The sequence below is a fragment of the Toxorhynchites rutilus genome, chromosome 3, assembly GCF_029784135.1.
Source record: "Toxorhynchites rutilus septentrionalis strain SRP chromosome 3, ASM2978413v1, whole genome shotgun sequence".
Classification (NCBI taxonomy): Eukaryota; Metazoa; Arthropoda; class Insecta; order Diptera; family Culicidae; genus Toxorhynchites; species Toxorhynchites rutilus.
This window is the reverse complement of record NC_073746.1, coordinates 202,121,676-202,144,075: the sequence shown is the minus strand read 5'-3', so window position 1 is coordinate 202,144,075 and position 22,400 is coordinate 202,121,676. Positions and strand designations below refer to the sequence as shown.

Genomic DNA, 22,400 nt, shown 5'->3' with positions numbered 1-22,400 from the left:
ATGCAACATTCTAACATTGCTCATCCCGATCAACAGTTTTGGTCGAACATTGTTATACGGTTCTATTGGCAATCCCTTCAGTTGAACATACTTTTCAGCCAGCCTTCGTGCAGGCAAAGATTGTGGGGGAAGCTTCAAGTCCTTAACAGTGTATACCTCTGACAAACTGTGTTTAATACTATTGCTATGTGTGCCGGATATGTTTACAGATACGATCATAGCATCTTTTTCATATCGGCAAGTGTCTGCCGTCCAGCGCAAACAGATTGGATTCTTTCGCTAAACTCTCTTCCATTAATGTCAAAGAAGAACCACTGTCCAAAAATGCATAAGTGTGCAACTCAATACTATTATGATACAAAATAACTGGAATGTACTGGAACAAAACAGATTTATTCCCTCCTCGATGTGTGTTGCATGATTCGGTTTCTTGCTGATGACCGTCGTTGTTTGAACTGACCGCTTGTTTATCTTTGGCTTCGTTGTGCAAAAGTCGATGATGTTTGTACTGGCAGCCGTTTTTCCCGCATACTTTTCTTGATTTACACGGACCGCGATGGTTACTTAAACAACTGCGACATAGACTATGCTCCCTCAACGTATCCCAACGAACTGAAAGTCCAAATGAAAGAAATTTCTTGCACCTCTCAACTGCATCACAGTTTCCATTGCAAACAAGGCAACTACCGCTGACATCGTGTTGCTCGAGTTGCTGCTCAGTTTCGGTGTGAGCGTTTAAGAATCCATCCTCCTTTTGTCCCCGACGAGACTTGCTCTCCAAAGAGCTGGAAAATGGCGGTAATGTCACTGCGCTCGCTGCTTCCGCTAGGTTGTATAACCAATCGCTGAACTCGGCCATCGTCACGAAGCGAAGAGATTGCCGATGAGTAGCCCAACTCAGGCGAATCATCGGAGGAAGTCGCTCTGTTAGATTCTGCAAAAGAGTCAGGTTGCATAGATGTTCTTCCAATGCACAGGCTTTAACAGTGGCCACCATATTGCGCACTGCCAACGCAAAGTCAACCAACGAACTGAGACGATCCGCTTTCGGAGCAGGTAGATTGATGATTTTCTGCATCATAGAGTGTACTATAATTTCCGGGCGTCCGAATAGCATCTTGAGTGTGGAAAGAACTTGTTCCAAATTGCTAGGGTGCAACAGTTGACATCTCACCGCTTCCAGCGCTTTACCCTTTAGGCACTTCTGTAAACGAACCATATTCTCTTCCGGTGAAAATCCACAAAGGCGCGTAGTATTTTCAAATGAAGCGAAGAATAAAGGCCATTCCTCTGGTTCCCAGTGAATGCTGGTAAATCCTTCGAAATCGCGTGACGAGCAGCGATCTGGCTTTCATTCAGCAGACCCGATCTTCCCATGGCGGAGTGAAACTCTCCAGACTCATATGGGTGATACTCTTGAGCAGTGGCGCGTGGTAGACCAATATAGGGAGCAAACTTGGAGATGTTTGACTGTTGGTTGCACTGTGCAAACGGTAGAAAATGAGAAAACTGATCTGCTCGAGATGGAACAAAAGTCGAAGCGTCAGGTCCTCGAATTGGTGGAGGTGAAAAGGATACTGGTACGTTTGGTTGTTTGTAGATTTGAGCTGGATCAGTTGTCGGAAAATCCGGACGGTTGTTGGAAAAAGATGGAACATCAACCGGGACGTGCAGTTGTTCTTGTAAATGCGGATTGAATTGTAGCGCGCTGCAATCTTGTTGAACCACATGTGAAGCAATTGGTCGAAAATCACCATAGTTATTTACCGGTGACAAGTGAAAGCCAGGAGGATCTTCCCTGACGTTTGGTACTGCAGGCCTGCTTCTGTAGTTTTCTTGTATCACAGAATTCTTAGTTTCCGACGAATCAAGTAAAAGTTGGAACCGGCGGAGCAAAAACTTTCGTTCGATGGCTTCCTCTTCTTCCAACAGTTTGATCCGTAGTTCAGCAGGAAGTTTGCTAAGAAGCTCGGAATCAGTAGAACGTGGATTGGGAACTGGCGACATAACAGGATGCACTATCGGTGCTCGTGGAGTACGAGGTCGTGGGATTGGTGGCATCGATTTTGTCAAATGATTATGATACACTTGCATTTGCGGGGTTTGCGTACGTGTTGAAGATATAGGCGAGATTGGTGGTGGTGGTAATGATGACTGCGGATGAGGTAATGGCTCATCCGTAGGAGTTTTTGAATGTGGCGATCGTGGAGCAGTAACTCTAGCATTATTGCATTCCCGGCAGCTCCAATTGTGATTTGCCACCTCTTCTGTTACTCCGACGCAGTCAAAATGAAACCACTGGTCGCAATCGTCGCAACAAACCATCTCGTTGTTCTCTGGCAGTTGGCAAAGCGGGCAAGACTGTTCCAGGTTGTCATTCGGCACCAGCTCCAGATTTCGGTTTCTTCTCGACATCTTGATCCGGGAAATGAAATTTTAAAATGTTGCTTTAACAACGAGATAAAACAAACTTCTGAATTCTAAACGCGTATATTTCAAATGGCACGGTTAAAATTTCCTGAAAGTGTTTACAGTTTGTCATTTAGTGTTTATAAATCTATAATTGCTTCGCTTACATTTTTTTTTATATATATAACATTTATTTATTTATTCAGTCTTCGCCAAGAAATTGTCGGACAGACTAAAATTCAATTATTAAATCCTTATAACAAACACATTTCTGGACATATCGAATTCAAACAAATGATACACTTCATTGAACCGTTGGCAACAAACATCCAAGGGATTATTCTGTCCGTATAGAGTACGATGTGCTGCTTGCCGGAAGAAAACAAATTGTCTGGTTGTTCTACCTGGAGCGTTGATTCGAAGCTTGCCCAAAACTTCAGCACAGTCAAGATTGTTGTTAAGAAGGTCGAAAATCAGCAGTCTCTGGGGAAATTTTCGTCGTTTTTGCAGTGTCGGTAAGTGAATCAGTGCGCAGCGTTCTTCATATGTGGTCAGATGTTGGTCTTTGCTCCAGGGGAGATGACGAAGAACATATCGGATAAAACTTCTCTGCACACGTTCCAGACGAGCGATGTGAACAGCGTGGTATGGGGCCCAAACAGTAACACCGTATTCCAATATACTGCGTACGAGCGACACATACAATGATTTGAGGCAATAGACATCTCTAAATGCCTGAGTGTGGCGTCTAATGAACCCAAGAACGGTGAAAACCTTAGCGGTGACCGTTGCAATATGCTGCGTAAATTTTAGCTTGTTGTCGAGCACGATACCCAGGTCTTTGACGGCTGCAACTCTTCTCACTTCGGTCGACCCCATCGTATATTCAAATGTGATTGGTGAGCAAAGTCGCGAAAATGTTATCGCATGACATTTCCTAATATTCACCTCCATGCCATTTATTGAGCACCATCCCAGCAGAGTATCTACATCCATTTGAAGAGCACAGCAGTCCATACTTGATGTTACTACACGAAACAATTTCAGATCGTCTGCAGCTCAGAATCGATATTCCTCTGTAATTTTGCACATCGTGGACGTCACCTGATTTATGAATAGGGATTATTGATGCAGTTTTCCATAATGCGGGAAACTGCCCTTCTCTCAGCGAACGGTTGAAAAGCAAAGTAGACGGCAAAGCCAACGAGGAGCTGCATGCCTTGATGAAAGAAGGTTGCAACTTATCCGGTCCGACTCAAGTATCCGCAGATTACTCAAGTACCGTTCAGACAAAGGTGGTGAGTTATTACTTACACACTTCGAAAGAAGGACGAGAATAAGTTAGCTGAGTCAACTGATGATGACGATGTACTGCCTTTGTAGAAAACGTTCTGAGGAATTCCATTGGACGATAAATGTAGTTTGATGTGTCTCCAAAGCAGTTGTGGTTTGGTCCTGACGTCACTCTGCACACGGCTTATGTAAGATCTAAAGCATGCTTGGCATACTAAAGCATGCTTAGCATACATTTCGTGGTTACTCGTAAGCTTCACCCAGATCGGGAATCTTCCTGTTCTAACTGGAACCTACTCAGCCTGTGTAAATTATGTTTTTTTACAATTGTATTAATTGTTTCTTTTGTATTAATTTCTATAAATTTTACCGTTTTTCAGCAAATTTCAATAATGATTTTGATCTTTTCACGTCCGCAAACTGACGTTGGATGTTCTAAACAGCCTGGACGACCCAATTCAATTCCTACAAATGATCATAATTCAATAAAGTATCGAGATCGAGTCATTAAATAATTAGTTATTTTGTACCTGATCTATGGATTCGAAAAGGTCTATTCTCGACACTAATGCTCGCAAATAAATTTTATAAAACTTTAAATTCAAATTCAAAAAATTATCACTCCTGTTCTTTCAATTGATGTTTCCAGAATAATCTAGAAATTACATTTTTCTCCCTATGCATTGACGTTGCCCTGCCTACTTGTAAATGTCAACTTCACTTCGTTAGTAATAGTTTTTAAATAATAGGTCTCCCGTTAATGTGATACCAAAGTAGGTGCGGCGTCACGTAAGGGGCGTACGCAACACCCATTACATCATTATTTGTTCATCTATCTTTTAAAAGTAAAACAAAAATTGAACCGAGAAAAAATATTCATAACTAGAATAGTGAGGAGCTGATGAAGTGAGGGGGCTCAAAAAAAGTTGTGCCATGGTGTACACGATTCCAGCCCTTCTGGTTATCTAAAACAAACAAAAAATCGAACAGATTCTGAATCAGTAAAAATGCCGGTATCGCATGAATCTCGGACAAGTCAAAAACATCTTTTTGATAAAATGGCGGCCGTTTGAAAAACAAAATGCGGTTTAAAACGGTTTTTTTTGCTTACGTTTCAGGATTTTTTAAAAATAGTAAGATTCAAAAAAAGGCGCTTTTTAGAGGTTCATGCGATAGAGAGATGCATGTAGATTTGAAGTTCATTGTTATGGCCGTACCAGGTTAGTATCAGTAAAATGGCTCTAACTTGGTAAATAATAGGATTTTTGATAAGTCCTTTCTACTCCAATATTAAGAAAAAAGCTGCGGAAAGTCATCGCATTTTGGTGGAATTTTATGGTAACCATGCTCCAATTGAGCAAACGTGTCAGACGTAGTTTGCACGGTTTACAAGTGTTAATTTTGACTTGGAAGACGAAGAAAGTTCCGGACCGCCGAAAAAGTTTGAAGATGAAGAATATGAGGCTTTACTCGATCAAGATCCGTCACAAACGCAACAAGAACTTGCAGATACACTTGGAATAGCTCAGCAAACCATATCCGATCGTTTAAAAGCAATGGGAATGATTCGGAAGATAGTGTGGCGTTGTCTTTATTATCCTTTGATACATCAAGTAACAACATAGAATACATGACAAGGGCGTAGTATAAAGAGGGGGCATTGATTACTTCACTTTACATCTTCCCCTTCGTAAAAAGAAAAAAAAATAACAATGTTAACTTAAAGATTCATTTTAACAATTGGTTTCACATGTCTGCCCGAGCGGGTGACGTATTGCTCCTCCGGAATAGGCTGAGGTGTTGTTGATTGGATCGGATGTTGCTCTACGCTACTCGGTGCGTCTGGTTGCGCGGTGACACCATCTGGCATTGGTAATCAGCCGCCTCGTCTGGTAGTTCTGGAATGGCTACGGCTGACTTCCTGAGATGTTTCGTATTCCGACGATAGGTATCACCACCGTCAGTCTTCACTATCACTGATCTTGGGTTCTCTGTTTCTGAGGTCACTCGTCCAGACTCCCATCGTTTTGTACTGGGGTTCTGAATAAGGACACGATCGTTCGCAACTATCGGAGGTGGAATATGTGCTGATCGATCGTAATACTTCTTTTGTTTAGTTCGTTCTATTTCCATATTTTGCTGCACGTTCTCGAATAACCTAGGTTGAAGCTTTTGTGTTACGGTTGGAAGTGGAGAGTTGGTGATCCGATTTAGGAGTCTCTGGTTCGGTGACTGTAGTTCGGCATTTCTCGGTATATTTCTGTAGTTCAGGAGAGCCATTTGTACCGAACTGCTATCCTCGTAGCATTTCTTCAGTATTCCTTTTGCTATCTGCACTGCTCTTTCGCTAAGCCCATTGCTTTGGGGATAATATGGACTTGAAGTAATGTGTGTAAATTTCCAATCCATCGTAAATTGCCTGAACAGAAGGGAGGTGTACTGCTTTGCATTATCACTGTAAAAATCTTCAGGAACACCCAGATAGCGAACCACGTCTGCAGATGGTCGATGACCTTCGATGACTTCATATTCCGCAACTTTTTGAAGTTCAGCCAACCCGAGTAGCTATCGATCACGCGGATGTAGTTTTCTCCATTAAAATGGAATATGTCCGATCCCACAACTTGGAATGGAAGCTCGGGAATCCTGTTGGCACTCATAGGCTCTTTCACATTATTTCTGGAGAATTTTTGACACACTACACAGTCTTCAACAAATTTTTGGATATCCCGTCCCATACACGGCCAAAACATAAGCTACTTTGCACGTCTAATGCAGGATTGTATACCGAAGTGCCCAGAATGTAGAATGACCAGTGCTTGCTTACGGAGTAGGGGAGGGATGAGAATACGATCACCTTTGAATATGACTCCTGCATTCGTCGACAGCTCGTCACGGTAGTTCCAAAACGGTTTGAGAGATTCGTCTAGTTGACCTTGATCCTGCGGCCATCCCGATAGTAATCTCTCAAGAAGCTTCTGAAGATTGGAATCATTGCTTGTAGCTGTCTCAATTTTATTCATCCACGACTTTGTGACATTCATCACTATATGCACTTGTAATTCTTCATCCGCTGCGTCTGCTGCATTCTGTACATCACGACTCAAAGTATCCGCTATGGGTACATTTTCTCCTCGCACGTACTTGACTTCTGGACCATAGGGCAAGACATCCAAGATGATACGCTTTAATCTTGGAGGAACTTTATCAAGCGGCTTCTTGAATATTGACTCGAGCGGTTTATGATCGGTTTCAACTAGTACCGGTTTTCCAAAGAGGTAAGCATGAAATTTCTGACAGCCAAATCGAATAGCGAATGCTTCTTTCTCGATTTGCGGATAATTCTGCTGCGCTGGTGTTAGTGCTCGTGAGGCGTAAGCGATAGGATGACCTTCTTGCATCAATACAGCCCCCATCGAATGCGAGCTGCAATCTACGGATAGAACATTCTCTTTGTTTACGTCGTAGAATTTCAGAACAGGTAACGAAGTCATCAGGTCCTGTATAGCTTTGAACGCTGATTGCTGCTCGTGTTCCCAAAGCCATGCAACGTCTTTTTGCAGGAGAAGCCTCAGAGGAGCTGTAATTTGAGAAAGATTTGTTATAAATTTTGAAAGATAGGTCACCATTCCGATCTGTCGTTGCAGCTGCTTTTTGTTTTCAGGTATTTTCAGATTTTTTATTGCTTCGATTTTTTCCTATCCGGTCTGAGCCCGTCAGCTGATACTATGTGACCAAGATACTTGACTGATGTTTTAGCAAATTGGCATTTTTCTTTATTTAGCTTCAGGCCTGCTTCTTTGAGTCGATTTATGACTGTATTAGTAATTCCGTTCAGTTTACCTCTTGATTCGGCGTAAATCAGGATATCGTCCATTGAAACGTCAGTTCCTTCGATTCCATCCAGAAGGGAAGAGATGAGGTTTTGGAATACCTCGGGTGCCGACGCCAATCCGAACGGGAGACGTAAACACGAGTATCTTCCCCAGAGCGTTCCAAACGTAAGGTACTTCTGCGAGTTTTATGCCACTTTTACTTGCTAGAATCGTTTCTTGCAGTCCAGAATGGAAAACCACTTGGCGTTACGAATTCTGGAAGCGATCTCCTCTATGGTGCGCAAGGGATAGTGACGACGAAGAATATGCTTTTTGACGTCTGTCGGATCGATGCATGGGCGAATTTTCTTATTTTTCCTCACGACGATGAGATTACTCACTACCGGCGTTGGTTCTTCTTGTTTTCTTATGACTCCCATTTGCACCATATTATCCAATTCAGCTTTCACTTCTTCACGAATTTTATGTGGAATTATTCGCGTTGGACGAATCTCAAATGTCGCTGCTGGTTTGAGGTCAAGCTAATATTCGAAATTTTTGAAGCAGCCAAGTCCATAAAAAATATCGTCATTTGTGTTCACGGTATTCACTCGTTGTATTAACTGCATGTCAACGCACGACTTCTTTCCGATAATCGGCACTACATCTATGTCTACAACTTTGAATGTCAGATTCATTCCACACTTTTTTATTACGCTCGGAGCTGTCAGTTCGCCTATTACTTTTGTTTTCGCACCGTTATACGACAGAATGTACTTTGTTTTCGATTTATGAAGAGAGCCGATTCTACTAGACAGTTCCAGTGGTAAGACATTGCACTGCGCACCGCAGTCGAGTTTGAATTTAATTTTCTCCGTACCCACCGTTACTTCCTCATACCAATCATCATCCTCGTCTCCTATTTCAACAGCATGCAAGTGCAAGTCAACCTCTGCTTCTGATGAATCCGTATCGTCAATGCATTTTACTACGACGGCGGCAGCTTTTTTCACTTTTGGTTTTCTTTCCATGGTTTAATATCAGTAGATGAGTCTTTCTTTCCGCTTTTTTGATTGCTTCTGGATCCTTCTTCTGAGCATCCGTAAGCTGAAGTCCTTTGTATGTCCCTATGACATCCGGTCCAAGACTATTCATCAGAATTCCCACTTGTCGATCCTTCGGAAGTTGATTAATTCTCGGAGCCAGTTCGAACCATTCATATTGTTCCAACCAATCTTTCCAAACTCTAGCTTTATCGGATTGATTATGTATGTGTATGCGTTCTGGCGGCTGTGCGGAAAAGTTTTGTACTAGCTTTTGCGTAGTACCACTGTTCTCGGAAGTCGTCATTTTTTGCGAATTCCCGTATTTTACATTATTTCAAACACGACACACTCGTGACTTTCGCTCTTCCGAACGCACCAACCGTATTTACGAAGATTATTATCGATATTACCGTTTAAAAACACGAAAATAGTGTCTAGCAAAAACACGCACTTCTGACACCATGTGGCGTTGTCTTTATTATCCTTTGATACATCAAGTAATAACATAGAATACATGACAAGGGCGTAGTATAAAGAGGGGGCATTGATTACTTCACTTTACAGATAGGACATTGGGTGTAATATGAAGTGAGGCCACGAGACGTCGAACGCCATATTTTCACGTGCGAACAACTGCTCCAACGGCATAAAAGAAAGGATTTTTTGCAACGAACCGTTACTGGCGATAAAAAGTGGGTTCATTACGACAATCCTAAACGTCGGGCAACGTATGGATACCCCGGCCATGCATCAACATCGACGACCGCGCGGAATATTCACGGCCAGAAGGTTATGCTGTCTATTTGGTGAGACCAGCTGAGTGTGGTGTACTATGAGCTACTAAAACCGAATGAAAGCTGTTGTGATGTAAGCGAGGTGGCCAATAAAATCGCGGGTTAAATAGTTAAAAACTAAACTGTATTTAGAACAATAAAACGTGACTATATAATTCTACATCACAGTCAATATCTATTGAAGAATGACACATAATAACTTTTTACACATTGACGTCAACCGAACAGACAGGTTGTCAGCGGAGAGCCTAGTGGTTGTGTTTGGTTAGGGTGGCAAGTTAACCCCAACAAAACTATTACGAGGGACCTCTTCTTCTTCTTCTTCTTCTTCTTAAATGGCACTTACGTTCCTAGAGGAACTTCGCTGTCTAAACGTATTATAATATTACTTGCGTCAATTTTTAGTACTCAGTTGAGATTTCTATGCCAAATAACACGCCTTAAATGCATTCTGAGTGACAAGTTCTAGAATACCCGTGACCTCAGTGCAAATCGGAGGAAAATTTTTTGACGAAAAATTCCCCCCACCAAAACGGGAATTGAACCCGAACTCCCGGCATGTTAGGTGTGACGCTAACCAATCGGCCACGGGGGACCTCTACCGACGACAATTGATGCGTTTGAGCCGTACACTGAAGGAAAAATGGCCACAATACTAGCAAAGACACGATAAAGTTATTTTGCAGCACGACAATGCTCGGTTGCATGTCGCGAACCCGGTCAAAACATACTTGGAAACGCTGAAATGGGAAGTCCTATCCCACCCGCCGTATTCTCCAAACATTGCTCCGTCCGATTACTACCTTTTTCGATCGATGCAACATGGCCTGGTTGACCAGCACTTTCCCAATTTTGATGAAGTCAAAAATTGGATCGATTCGTGGTTAGCTGACAAAGCGGCCGATTTTTTCCGCAAAGGGATGAAATGTATGAACATATCTTGTTGAAGTCATAATTGTTTGTGTTACAACGAAATATATTCAAGGTGGTCTTATAGAAGTTGGACAGAGTTTATACCGCATGACAACCGATGATATCTGAGTATCAACACGACTTCGTCAGTAAACGATCGACAACGACTAATCTTATGACGTTTACTGACTTCTTGTTGACAGAAATTAAGCAGATGCAATTTACTTCGATTTTTCGAAAGCGTTCGACAAGATTCCCCACGAACTTGAAGTAGTGAAGCTTAGACACCTGGGTTTCGCGCATTGGATATGTGAATGGTTGAGTTCTTACCTATCTAGGCGGAGGGCGTATGCAAACATTTATGGCTAACACACAGCCCCATCACATTAGGGATGCAGCAGGGAATTGCTCTTGGGTCGCATATTTTCGTTCTGGAGTGACATTGCGCATCTCGTTTCGAGATAATCCAAACTCGAATTGAATTGATTTTAGTATTATGTATCTTTTTCGAGGTATTATTTTCAGTGTACTAGATTTCGAGCAAAATTTGTCTCGAAGAGCAAAATCAAATGTGGCCTGTAAACAAAGCAAACCTCACGAATATTGCAAATATCAATGCTGAAATACAAATTTAATTTGATATAATATTAGAATTGTGGTTAGAAAGAAAAGATCGAGAAATGTTTTTTGATGATGGTGATAGTGAAGAAGAGAGTACGCTTATTCCACAGAGGCGGGAGTTGAGGGATAAAAGTGACTCTCATTCGCTAAGTGAAAATGAGTGAGTTTGTCTTATATACGTTTCCGATATAAAGTGTCGGCAGTGAAAATTTCTCTCTTAAAACAACAAGAAATTTTACGCCTTCGCGTGAGTTCGAGATTTTAGACTGACTTTATTTTCAATATGTACAATATTTATATACACCATCTTAATCTAAAATATGATGAATATCTCCTCTCTGTTTCTTGACACCGTTAACACATCGGTTCCATTTTAAGATCACCCACGTGGGCAATCTTCCTATGTGTGTACTAGTGACGACCACGTGGTCGTCACCATGGACCTTATCTTATTTTCGAGTTGGTCCTTTCCATCCTTCGCCTAAGCGATAGGCTGTGTAAACTCGAACAAACATGCATGACACATGCATTATTTCACCCCCGTTGGTAGATGTTTGCGCACGCAGCGAAAGATGGGAAGGGCAATAAATTGCATCCTAAGTGATGCATACATTAAATTGTTTACAAGACGCAATCTAAATGTTGCGCTTCGTCCTAACTAAGCGACTATTTCCCATTTGGGTTTTATGATAAGCAATAACTGAAGGACCACAAGTATTTTGAAACTTAATCTATACAATGAAAGCAAACACTTGTGTTTGCCTTGCTCTTACTCATATTCTCCCTTCGCTCAGCTGGGGTCTTATTTCAATATAATGTTAAGTTTTGCTTATTTACAACAAAGTCTTATCAGTCCGCGACAGGCAGTATATCAGACTTAGTCGAGAAGCATTCAATAATATTTCGGATACAACCGTGTTCCAAACAACTTTCAGAAGCACTGCTACTCCTGCAGCTATGAAATTAGAGGCCGTTTTAAATCTTCTGGCTTCTGGTCGTACCAAATTAATGTAATGAAGAGAAAACTTTTTACTTGGTGGGGCTCAACCAACAGTTTCATCAGTGTTCAATGAAATGATGTCACTTCTGGAAAGAAGCTTATGCGAAAAATGGATCGAATTGGATACAACATCGTTTAATGAAACAAAGCAATGTTTCTTCGACAAATTCAAGATATCCGGTGTATTGATGGTACCATATACCCATTCTAAGGTCTACGGAAAATGAACAAATGTACTACAAATGTGTACTTATTGTATTTCATTGTGATTCCATAGTGCTGAAATCAAAGTATTGTATTTATACTCACATACTTGTACAAATAAACGTCAAAACCAATTGCAATTGAAATTTTCTTTGTCGTAAGGTTTAGTATTAAAATCAACGTTTGGCTAACATTTTCCCATACGACGATCAACCATTTCTTGTCGAGACATTTGTTCTCGTTTCGAGTAAAAAAATGCTCGAACATAATGTTACGTAATGTCAAACTTTGCTCGAAACTCTACTACTGCCTTTTTCATTTCGAGCTCGCTTTGAAATTCATAATGGCAAAAGTGGTCGAAACCAAGGAAAGTAGAGTGGAAGGTAAAACGTAATGTCAGAATTGCCGTTCGGACGTATCCCGTAAGTTTGAACTTATTTACATAGATGGTATCCAAACAACACTAAACATTGACTACAGTTTTGCCGGCACGGTTGATTGTCGTTATGAATCAGCACAAAAAACAAAGCTGCAAATTATGCGCCAGTGGCGGTACCACGATCAAAGCACTCCCTGAATCACATTAGCCGAGCCAGCTGGTGGAAGCATATGCATAAAGGTTACTAGGTTACTATTTTCAACGACAACTGTTTATTTATTATACTGCTTCAAATACCTTCGACGAAATCAAATGTAACCATACCAACGTAAGTAATAACATAAACAAATCCAAACTTTTCGTCTTGCCATTCCTCAAACGTATTTTCTAAATAGTGTAAATTACGAGCCACCTGTTAACTCCACCATCTTGGTCGAAACGAACAAAAATCACTCGTTTCGAAATGCGCAATGTCATCCCTGTTCACAAACGACCTGTGCTTTCGACTGAATGCTGGAAAACTTCTTTACGCCGACGATCTGAAAATTTATAGAACAATAACATCTCATCTTGACTGTTGCGCGCTCCGGGCTGGCGTAGAGAAGCTACGGTGGTGGTGTCGGGATAACGAAACCCGAATATCAATTGAATATAAAACAGTGTCATTCACCCGCCGGCTTGTCTTGAATTGAATTCCGTTATTCAGTTGGACCCGAAGTACTAGAGTGTGTTGATTCCATTTGCGAGCTTGGAGTCGTTCTAGATAACAAATTGAGATTCAATGAGCATATCTGTGTCACTACCGCTAAAGCGTTTGCTGTCCTTGGATTTGTTCGTCGAGATGTTTACGCATTGTTTCATAGTACGTAGCAATTTGGATTATGCTGCCTGCGTCTGGTCTCCGTTTCATCCGATATGCTCTCCGACAACTGCCTTGGACAGATCCAGATCATCTCTTTGATTACTCAAACCGCTGCAGACTGATCGCGTTCGAATCGTTAGCTTCTAGGCGTGCCAACCTTCAAAAATATTTGTGTTTGATCTGTTAAATGGAAATTTTGACTGTCCATCTTTATTGTATAATGTATCGTTCTATGTACCATCTCGACAACTAGGGGAGATGGGGGTAAAACGGACATGTTAAGGAAAACACCAATTGTATTTTTGGAAACTCATGTTTTCAAAAATTTAAAAGCAGTTTCTTATAGTTTAATATACTGGTTTTCGAAATAACTGGCCAAATGTTTTATAAAAATGTGTGTTTCCATGTTTTTTACTGAATTAAAACAAGCCGAAAAGTATAACAATTTCATCGTTGCGGGTATAATGGACATGTAGTGGGGGGATATGGACAGGTTCATAATATACGAACCGTAGAGGTTTATCGCTCGCGAAAGGAATAATTTCACTCTCTCCCAGTGTTTGTGCGTCCAGTAACTGAAATAGAACAAAAAGAGAAAGCAATATAAAAAACAGTTCAATCCCTTCTTCCCTTCACTTTCCATCATGCATTAGATGTGATTATGGATATGACTGTCCATTTCAGCCCCCCAGTGCAATTATTTCAATAATTAAAATTTACCACTTACGAATGAATTTACTTTTCCGTACATACCTGATATCGCTTCTCTGTCAACTCACAAACCGAAATATAACTATCAGCGAATTCAATTTTGCAATTAAACCACTCAAAATGCTTAATATCGAAGCCGCAAAAGTTACATCCACACGCGGAATCATGTTCTATTTTCGGTTTTTGTTTCTCTATCCCACTTTTGATCAGTATTCATTGTCATAGGATGGTTTATATATTATAGAATAGCATGTAGAAGGGTTTCCCATCAACAGAAATTTGAAATTCATAATGCAACTATACAAATCAGCCACCTGTCCATCATACCCCCACTGTCCGTCTTACCCGCGGCTCCCCTATGTGATTTATTGTTTATCAGACGACATGGGACTTGCTATGGATTCCATAACTCCTTAGAAAATTGTTTCCGTGAGTTCAATAGTGCTTGTGCTGTATTCGATTTTAACATATCAAGAACCTTATTCAAAAATAGGATTAAGAGTTCAATATAAGGATTCAGTCTGTGAAATTATAAACAATTCGATACGGTGATAAATAAATAAATAAATAAATAAATAAATAAATAAATAAATAAATAAATAAATAAATAAATAAATAAATAAATAAATAAATAAATAAATAAATAAATAAATAAATAAATAAATAAATAAATAAATAAATAAGTACCTTAACATTAAAGTCGTCTCTTTAGTTTCGAAGACTGTATGTTGCCCCCTATGAGGTAATGAGTTATCGTTTAGTGGAGGTTCCTGCTACTCCTTATTGATATAACACTCGTGAATCTAGACAAAGTTTATTAATTTTATTTAAGTTTGCACATCGTCACATCGACCTAATTAAATAAATTAACATTTATAAGATCGAAATGTGTCTATACATGCAGTATTTGTTATGTTATTTTTAGTCTTACAATTATGATGAAAAAAAAAAACACAATTGGTTCAATTGATATTGCAATTCTTAATACATTTCAGATGAAATCTTATTTATTTTTTGATAATTTTATTTTTAATAATTTTCTACATGAATTATCCATAGTTTAATTGCTTTTCACATCTAAGTTTTGTTTCCTATTACCGGCGCAGGGGCGTTCATGGCATATCCCAACTTTTGTAAAGCATTTCTGATGTCCTCAAACACCCCAATATCCTCGATTGTACCGGGAAGAATAACTGTTTTATTCGCTGCAAAGTCAGCCATTGCTTTACGCATTGTTTTTCCTTTGGAGATGTTGTATTGTGTTGATTATTAATATTTATTCGTGACAAATACTACTTACCTGATCTGGTTCTGGGTAGGCTTTTCACTTTACCCACTAGTCGAAAAGACGCAATCGGGCCAATAACCTCTCGTATCAATGCAATCAGCTCCACGGATAATTTGGCTGTAGCTTTGTTAATTCCGTCCATGGTGACATATAAACAAAGCGGTATTTGCCCTTTTGTTGCTTCTGGTACTCCAAAAACAGCTGCATCAGCTATGTCGGGATGTCTACAGCAATATACAAAGAAATGCAATCATTTTGCGCGTTATCATTGGTTTTATATTTTGCTTTTTCTTGTTCTCTATTACGTAGTACAAATTAAATTGCATCCTTTCTTTCATACCCATTTATATTAACCTTAATAAATTGAGTTGGAAATACGATTTGTATAATGACCCATCGACACAAAATATTGACGAAATAAACTGTACGACACTATCTCGATGATAATGATGAAACATACTGTATCCGAATCGGACGCTCCAGCAAGTTTAGTGGCCGAAAAATGTACAACAAGATTAACGTAAAGATGGATTTTAGGCAGCATACTGTGCCAACAGCCTTACACCGCCACGGATCGATGATATGTCCCCGGAAAGTTCATGTTTTTTCTGTGAAATTCGCTAGAGAACTTCTGATTTGGCCATAGATTTAACTGTTTGTGGTCGTATGTATGCCCTCAGCCACCAAACCTTTTTTTTACCGTTCTGTTCGTATATCAACTAGAGCAAAAATGATCTACTATTCTTTTCAACAACTAGCTGACCGGCGAACTTCGTCTCGCCCAAAATATTTTTTATACGAATTCATCCGAACATTCACGTTCGAAAACGAAAGTTCGTGGGTTCAATCGCAGAACTCTCCATTGGGTGTCAAATCATAAAACAGGTCATGTTTTTATGATATAAAGTTAACGTTAATAACTATTTTCACTGTGAACGAATTCTCATGATTTACATACCAAACGAATCGGATATTCTCTAAGATTTGTTTGATATGCTATACATTACAATCCGTTAATCTCTAAACGTTTTAAATTCATGAAAACTGGAAGAACTTCCTTTTTTCTCATACATTTGTTTTGCCGATTTGTGTGATGACACTACCCGTATTTCGAATGCTTATAACTCGAACATTTCTTAACAGATCGGAAAGATGTTTGCATCAATTATTAAATAAAAAAATATTTTTCATGAGAGGAACAGTTGAATAACTATAAAATTTTGATTGGCCCGATTTACGGTTTCTCCAAAACAGCAAATATATATGCAAGTCGGGGGTATTTTTGTTCCCACCGAGCTGTTTTTCCCTAACGCGGACATCTAAAGGGTGTGTCACATCAAATTGAATCACGGAAAAAACGCTGTAGAAATTTAATTTTTAGGAATTATATCTTCTGCTTTCGCTTATAATCAGATAAGAGTGTATAGATCACGTTGGCCATGCTTCACTGTCAATTTTTCGTAAATTTGGAAAAATGTCGTTGAACGAAAAAGAGCGCCGTGAATTAATCCTGTGCACTCATTTCGAGAATCCGGAGTTGTCACATCGGGACATCGGTAAGATGCTGGGAATCGTCCAATCCACGGTCAGCAGAGTACTAAAACGATACTTCGAGAACCTAACCATCAACCGGAAGGTGAAGAACGGCAAAAATGGATGCTCCGTCAGTGAAAAAGATCACAAGCGCGTAGTTAAGCAGTTTAGACGTGATCCGAGAAGTTCGGTCCGGGATGTCGCCAATAAGCTGAATTTGTCAAGTTCATTCGTCTAGCGGACCAAGCAGCGGGAGGGCCTGCGTACATACAAGGTTCAGAAGGCTCCTAACCGCGACGAAAGGCAAAACATGGTGGGGAAGACGCCCGGAAGCTGTACACCAAAATGCTGACGAAGCCGCATTGCCTGGTAATGGACGACGAAACCTACGTCAAAGCGGACTTTCGTCAGCTGCCGGGCCTGTTGTTCTTCTCCGCAGAGGACAAATTCAGCGTTCCGGAGGAGATTCGCAAGCAGAAACTATCCAAGTTTGCCAAAAAGTACATGGTGTGGCAAGCGATCTGCTCTTGCGGAAATTGGAGCGCCCCCTTCGTGATGACCGGCACGGTAAACGGGCAGGTTTACCTTAAGGAGTGCCTACAGAAGCGCTTACTACCACTATTGAAGCAGCACGAGGGCCCGACCATCTTCTGGCCGGATCTCGCTTCGTGCCACTATTCAAAGGACGTGTTGGAGTGGTACGAAGCCAACGGGGTCACCTTCGTGCCAAAGGAAATGAATCCGCCCAACGCGCCGGAGCTTCGCCCAATAGAGAAATATTGGGCGATTATGAAGCAGGCCCTCCGGAAGAACCCAAAAGTTGTCAAATCGGAGGCGGACTTCAAGAGAAAATGGATTTCTGTTCAAAAAAAACTACAACCTGACGTTGTACAGAACCTTATGGACGGGGTAAAGAGGAAGGTGCGAGCATACGGGCTTGGGCTCGAAGTATGAATAAAAAGAAAATGCCAAAAGTTGTTTAATAGTTTTTATTTTACTGTCTAAAATTTTCAAAAGGATCGGTCTACTGGGCGAATTTCTACAGCGTTTTTTCCGTGATGCAATTTGATGTGACACACCCTTTAAATTAATGTGCCTGGGGGAATCCGCTTTGTCAAAACATGCAAATCAGGGGTATTTTTGTTCCCACCGAGCTGTGTTTCTCTAACACGGACTTCAAAGTCAATGTGCCTGGGGAAATCCGCTTTGTCAAAATATGCAAGTCGGGGGTATAATTTTTCCCACTGAGCTGTGTTTTCCTAACACAGACTTCAAAATTAATATACCTGGGGGAATCTACTTTGCAAATACATGCAAGTCGGGGGTATTTTTGGTGTTGAGTACTTTTGTACTCGCTTGTCGTTGTGCAGACCGGAATATGTTTCCCTAGAACATACTTTTAAACTGAGAAGCCTCGTCATTTCAGATACTAGAGGTGAATGAACTTTCGCGGTTCGCGAACTACGTAAACATGAGATGTGCAATAATTTCAGAGGGGAATGTAAAATACAATGATATTTTGACAATTGACTTCCGTTCACATCTTTTGGTAGTCCTAGGCAACACATCAAACGTAAAAGGACGTTCATCAAATTTATTTGTAACGAAGAACATAATCTATTACTCTCGTCGTTACTGGTGGCTCGGATTTCGATGCAATCTAAAATAATATTCGAAGCGGTAAACAAGTAGATTGCATAATATAACTGCGTAGTTCTACGTCGAAAATATGCGGTCGTGTCCTAGATGCAACCCCTTACAATTTTTTTTTCAAACTTTTCATCAAAGCTTTTCAAAAATTTCAAAACTTTTTCTCACCATAACATTGATCTATGAGCATTTACACCTTGGAACAAAGATCAGTTTCGATAACACAAACATCGAATGGGCTAACAATGCTTATCATGATGTAATTTTCGAATTCAATTTTCCAGATCTTCCGATCTTCTTTCAGAGTTTTACGGAACGAATACAACGAAATAAAGAAAGCTAAAATCGGACCATCCTTTTTTCGGGTTTTTCGCTTACGAACAGATTTGGCTTTCCATTTTCATTTATAGATAGATAGATGTATCAGTTTATACTTTTTCTAAACGAATTACAATATCTAGTGAACCTGTTCACGAATCAAAATAGTGCTTCTATGAATTATAGATAACGGTACTCAGTATAAATCAAAATTGAAAAGGCTTAATGGAACATTCTTTGTGTGGACACCGACTGGACAACATCGTTGCTGGACGAGCTGGACGGCGAGGGATCGAGTGCCTTTCTCAAGGCAAGAGGGCGGGGGTGGTAGCGCTGGAGTAGAGTAGTAGAGTAGAGTAGAGTTTTCAAAGGGCCTTTCTCAAGGCTAGAAACGAATGAACTGCAAAAGTTTAAAGTCTCTATAATACAAGACCTTCCTTCCTTAATGGAAAACTCCATTGAACTCCTGCGGCTCTGTGTAGATGAAAAAAGCAAAGGTTGACGGAAGACGCCAATTATTTTTGCGATATTTGTAGTCAAAAACCAGGACTGCATGTTGGGGACTGTTTCGAAAAATATCACATGAAAGAGAATTATAAAATATCATCTATTTAGCGTTTTCTGCGCAAGTTGATAAGCGCAAGACTCTAGGAAGAAATCGTTCGATTTGAGCCGTTTCTAGTTTGTAGAAAAAAATTTTGACTGTTTGTAAAACTTTGAGGGAAGATTCGAAAAAAAACTAGAAGTGGGTTATATCTTTGATATAACCGCAAAGTGGATGTAAGTCTAACGTTAACTTAGCAATAAATAAGTAACAAGCATATAAATCTTAGACATTTCATCTTTCGAATAAAGAGATTATCATACGACTTCGTTTAGTCGAAAAAGAATTATTAACGCTCAAAGGGGGAGTCGATTCCTCCTCGGAAATACTCAATAACCCCCAAAAACGATTGCAGCATTCGTAAACAAATATTGATGTGTAATATATTAGGCTGTCAAAAAAGTCCTGCGGTATTTTTTTTTGAATTTTCATTTGTTCATAAAATTAGTTACAATCATCTGTTTTAAGTCAAATATGCGCCGTTTTGTTCGATGACTTGTTCCCAACGAGATGCCAACTTCATAATACCCCTGTTATAGAAGCTCGCTTCCTTATTGGCAAAAAACTCGGATAGCCAATTTTCACAGGCCTCTTTTGTGGCTAACTTCTGACTACCTAGCTCGTTCGCCATGGAAAAAACAGGTGGTAATCACTTGGTGCAAGGTCCGGACTATACGGCGGATGCAAAAGAACCTCCCATCCGAGCTCCCGGAGCTTCTGGCGCGTCACCAAAGAAGTGTGTGGCCTGGCGTTGTCCTGATGGAAGACAATGCGGCCTCTGTTTATCAAAGATGGCATCTTCTTCATGAGTGCTACCTTCAAGCGGTCCAGTTGTTGGCAGTACAGGTCCGAATTGAGCGTTTAGCCATCGGGAAGCAGCTCATAATAGATTATTCCTTGACAATCCCACCAAACACACAGCAGTACCTTCCTGGCCGTTAATGAGGGCTTGGCCACCGTCTGAGTCGCTTCAGCGGGCTTCGACCACGACCGTTTGCGCTTCACGTTGTCCTAAGTGACCCACTTTTCATGGCCAGTCACCATCCGCTTCAGAAACGGGTTGATTTTGTTGTGATTCAGCAGCGATTCACATGCGTCGATACGGTCAAAGATGTTTTTTGCGTCAACGTGTGTGGCACCCATACATCGAGCTTCTTTGTGAATTCAAGCTTCTTCAAATGGTTAATAACGGTTTGATGACTTATCCCCAGCTCTTGGCCCCTGATGCTACGGCTGCTACTATGCCGGTCTTTCTCGGCTAATTCAGCGATTTTGTCGCAATTTTCGACGACAGGCCTTCCGGAGCGTGGCGCATCTTCGACGACCTCTACACCAGAACGAAAACGTTGAAACCATCGTTGTGCGGTGGAAATGGAAACTGTATCGGGTCCATAAACTGCACAAATTTTATTGGCAGCTTGAGATGCATTTTTGCCTTTGTCATAGTAGTACTGTAAAATATGTCGGATTTTCTCTTTATTTTGCTCCATATTTGCGACACTATAACTCACGAACGACTTAACCAAACAAAACACTGTCGAGGACTATATTACAGCGCGACTATAAAGGACTATAATACCTTTCCAACAAGCTATAGTATGACTCGATACAATGAATACAACTAGAACTAGGCGCTTACAACGACACCTCGCGAAAATACCGCAGGACTTTTTTGACAGCCTAATATATCCACTTCGATAATATCCACTACAGCAAATCATATCGTGTTCTTCACTATCAAATCCATAGTCAATGGCACCCATCGGTATCGAATTATCATCGATACCTCGGATTTCGCTAAATGCTTCTTTCAGTTCGGCCTGCAGAAACTTTTCTGAACTCTATCCATCAAATTTGGTGTCCCTGAAAAGGGCCGTTGATTATATGCTAAGGTACTAAGATAATAATGACGAAAACGGAAGCGTGACTGTTCAAGCACGCTGGATGTCCTTGGGCAAGTTTTTAAGGCTTTTGTGTGGCTTAGCACACAAATTGGTATTTTCGAACAGGCCGACTAAATATGCCTCGCTTGCCTCCTGCAGTGCCATAACGGCGGAAAACTTTGAAAGCGCACGTCGGTTTTGAAGTCCTGGGCAATTTCACGAAACAAACGCTGCAAAGTTAGTTTGCGGTCGAATCCTGATAGCGACGAATTTCACGCAAAGAGACGGTTCCCGGTCGTTAGCGATGTGGCTTCTTCATACCTCCTGTGGCAGGTGCGCTTTTCCGAGCTGCTTTCGCGGCTGTTCGAGAGAAAATAATGATGAAAGCAAAGGCCGTGTCGTGTTTTATAGTTCAGTTCAGTTTTTGCTTTTAAGGGATTTTAACCCATATGTCATATGTCCCTATCGTGTTTTATACTCAGATAGTGTGGAATGTATATCCGACCTCTTTCACATTCTTTTCATTATATTTGTAGCTCAGCCTAAGAGAGAAACGAACAACATCGAAGTAAGTATACATTAATGTATTTGGATCCGTACGTTCTTTAATCCGGACACTTTGCATTACATTCAATATCATATCGCAACCATAACATTTTGTACATGTTGAATTAATGCGATTGATTAGTAACGATTAAGTAACTATCAGTAACTATATTAGTAACTATCAATCGCATAAAATCAACATGCAAAAAATGTTATGGATGTGGATGTGGACTTCCTGTAGTGCCATAACGGCGGAACTAATTTTAAAGCTATTGAAACAAGTTTTCGGGTTAACAATTAACAATCATATAACTCGTGGACATTTTGTCTTTCGAATGAAATGATTATCATACCACTCCGTTGAGTCGGAAAAGAGGTACTAACGTTCAAAACCTTGCAGTCCAGCGTCACTCTCTCGTTTTCGGAACTTTGAACTTACACCCCGGTACAGAAACGAAAGACGTAGTCTTACGTCAAAATAATTCCCATGTTTTACAATGACATCCTTGTTAGTCCAATTGTATTTCGCGTT

General features: G+C 40.5%; 2 protein-coding genes across 2 annotated transcripts in view; both read right to left on the bottom strand.

Annotated features, from left to right (window-relative positions):
- Window positions 1-229: 229 nt before the first annotated feature.
- Window positions 230-1,117, bottom strand: LOC129773837 (uncharacterized). The gene has a single exon (XM_055777492.1). It carries the CDS (start codon window positions 1,115-1,117, stop codon window positions 230-232), a length of 888 nt encoding a protein of 295 aa, XP_055633467.1.
- A 13,828-nt stretch (window positions 1,118-14,945) lies between these two features.
- LOC129776754 (acyl-CoA synthetase short-chain family member 3, mitochondrial) overlaps window positions 14,946-22,400 on the bottom strand; it is a 45,162-nt gene continuing 37,707 nt past the window's right edge. The window contains exons 10-11 of the mRNA XM_055782580.1: window positions 15,347-15,558; window positions 14,946-15,287 (exon numbers count right to left, since the gene is read on the bottom strand). Of these exons, the coding sequence (XP_055638555.1) occupies window positions 15,124-15,287; window positions 15,347-15,558 (376 nt within the window). The 3' untranslated portion in view covers window positions 14,946-15,123. The remainder of the gene's footprint in view (window positions 15,288-15,346; window positions 15,559-22,400) is intronic.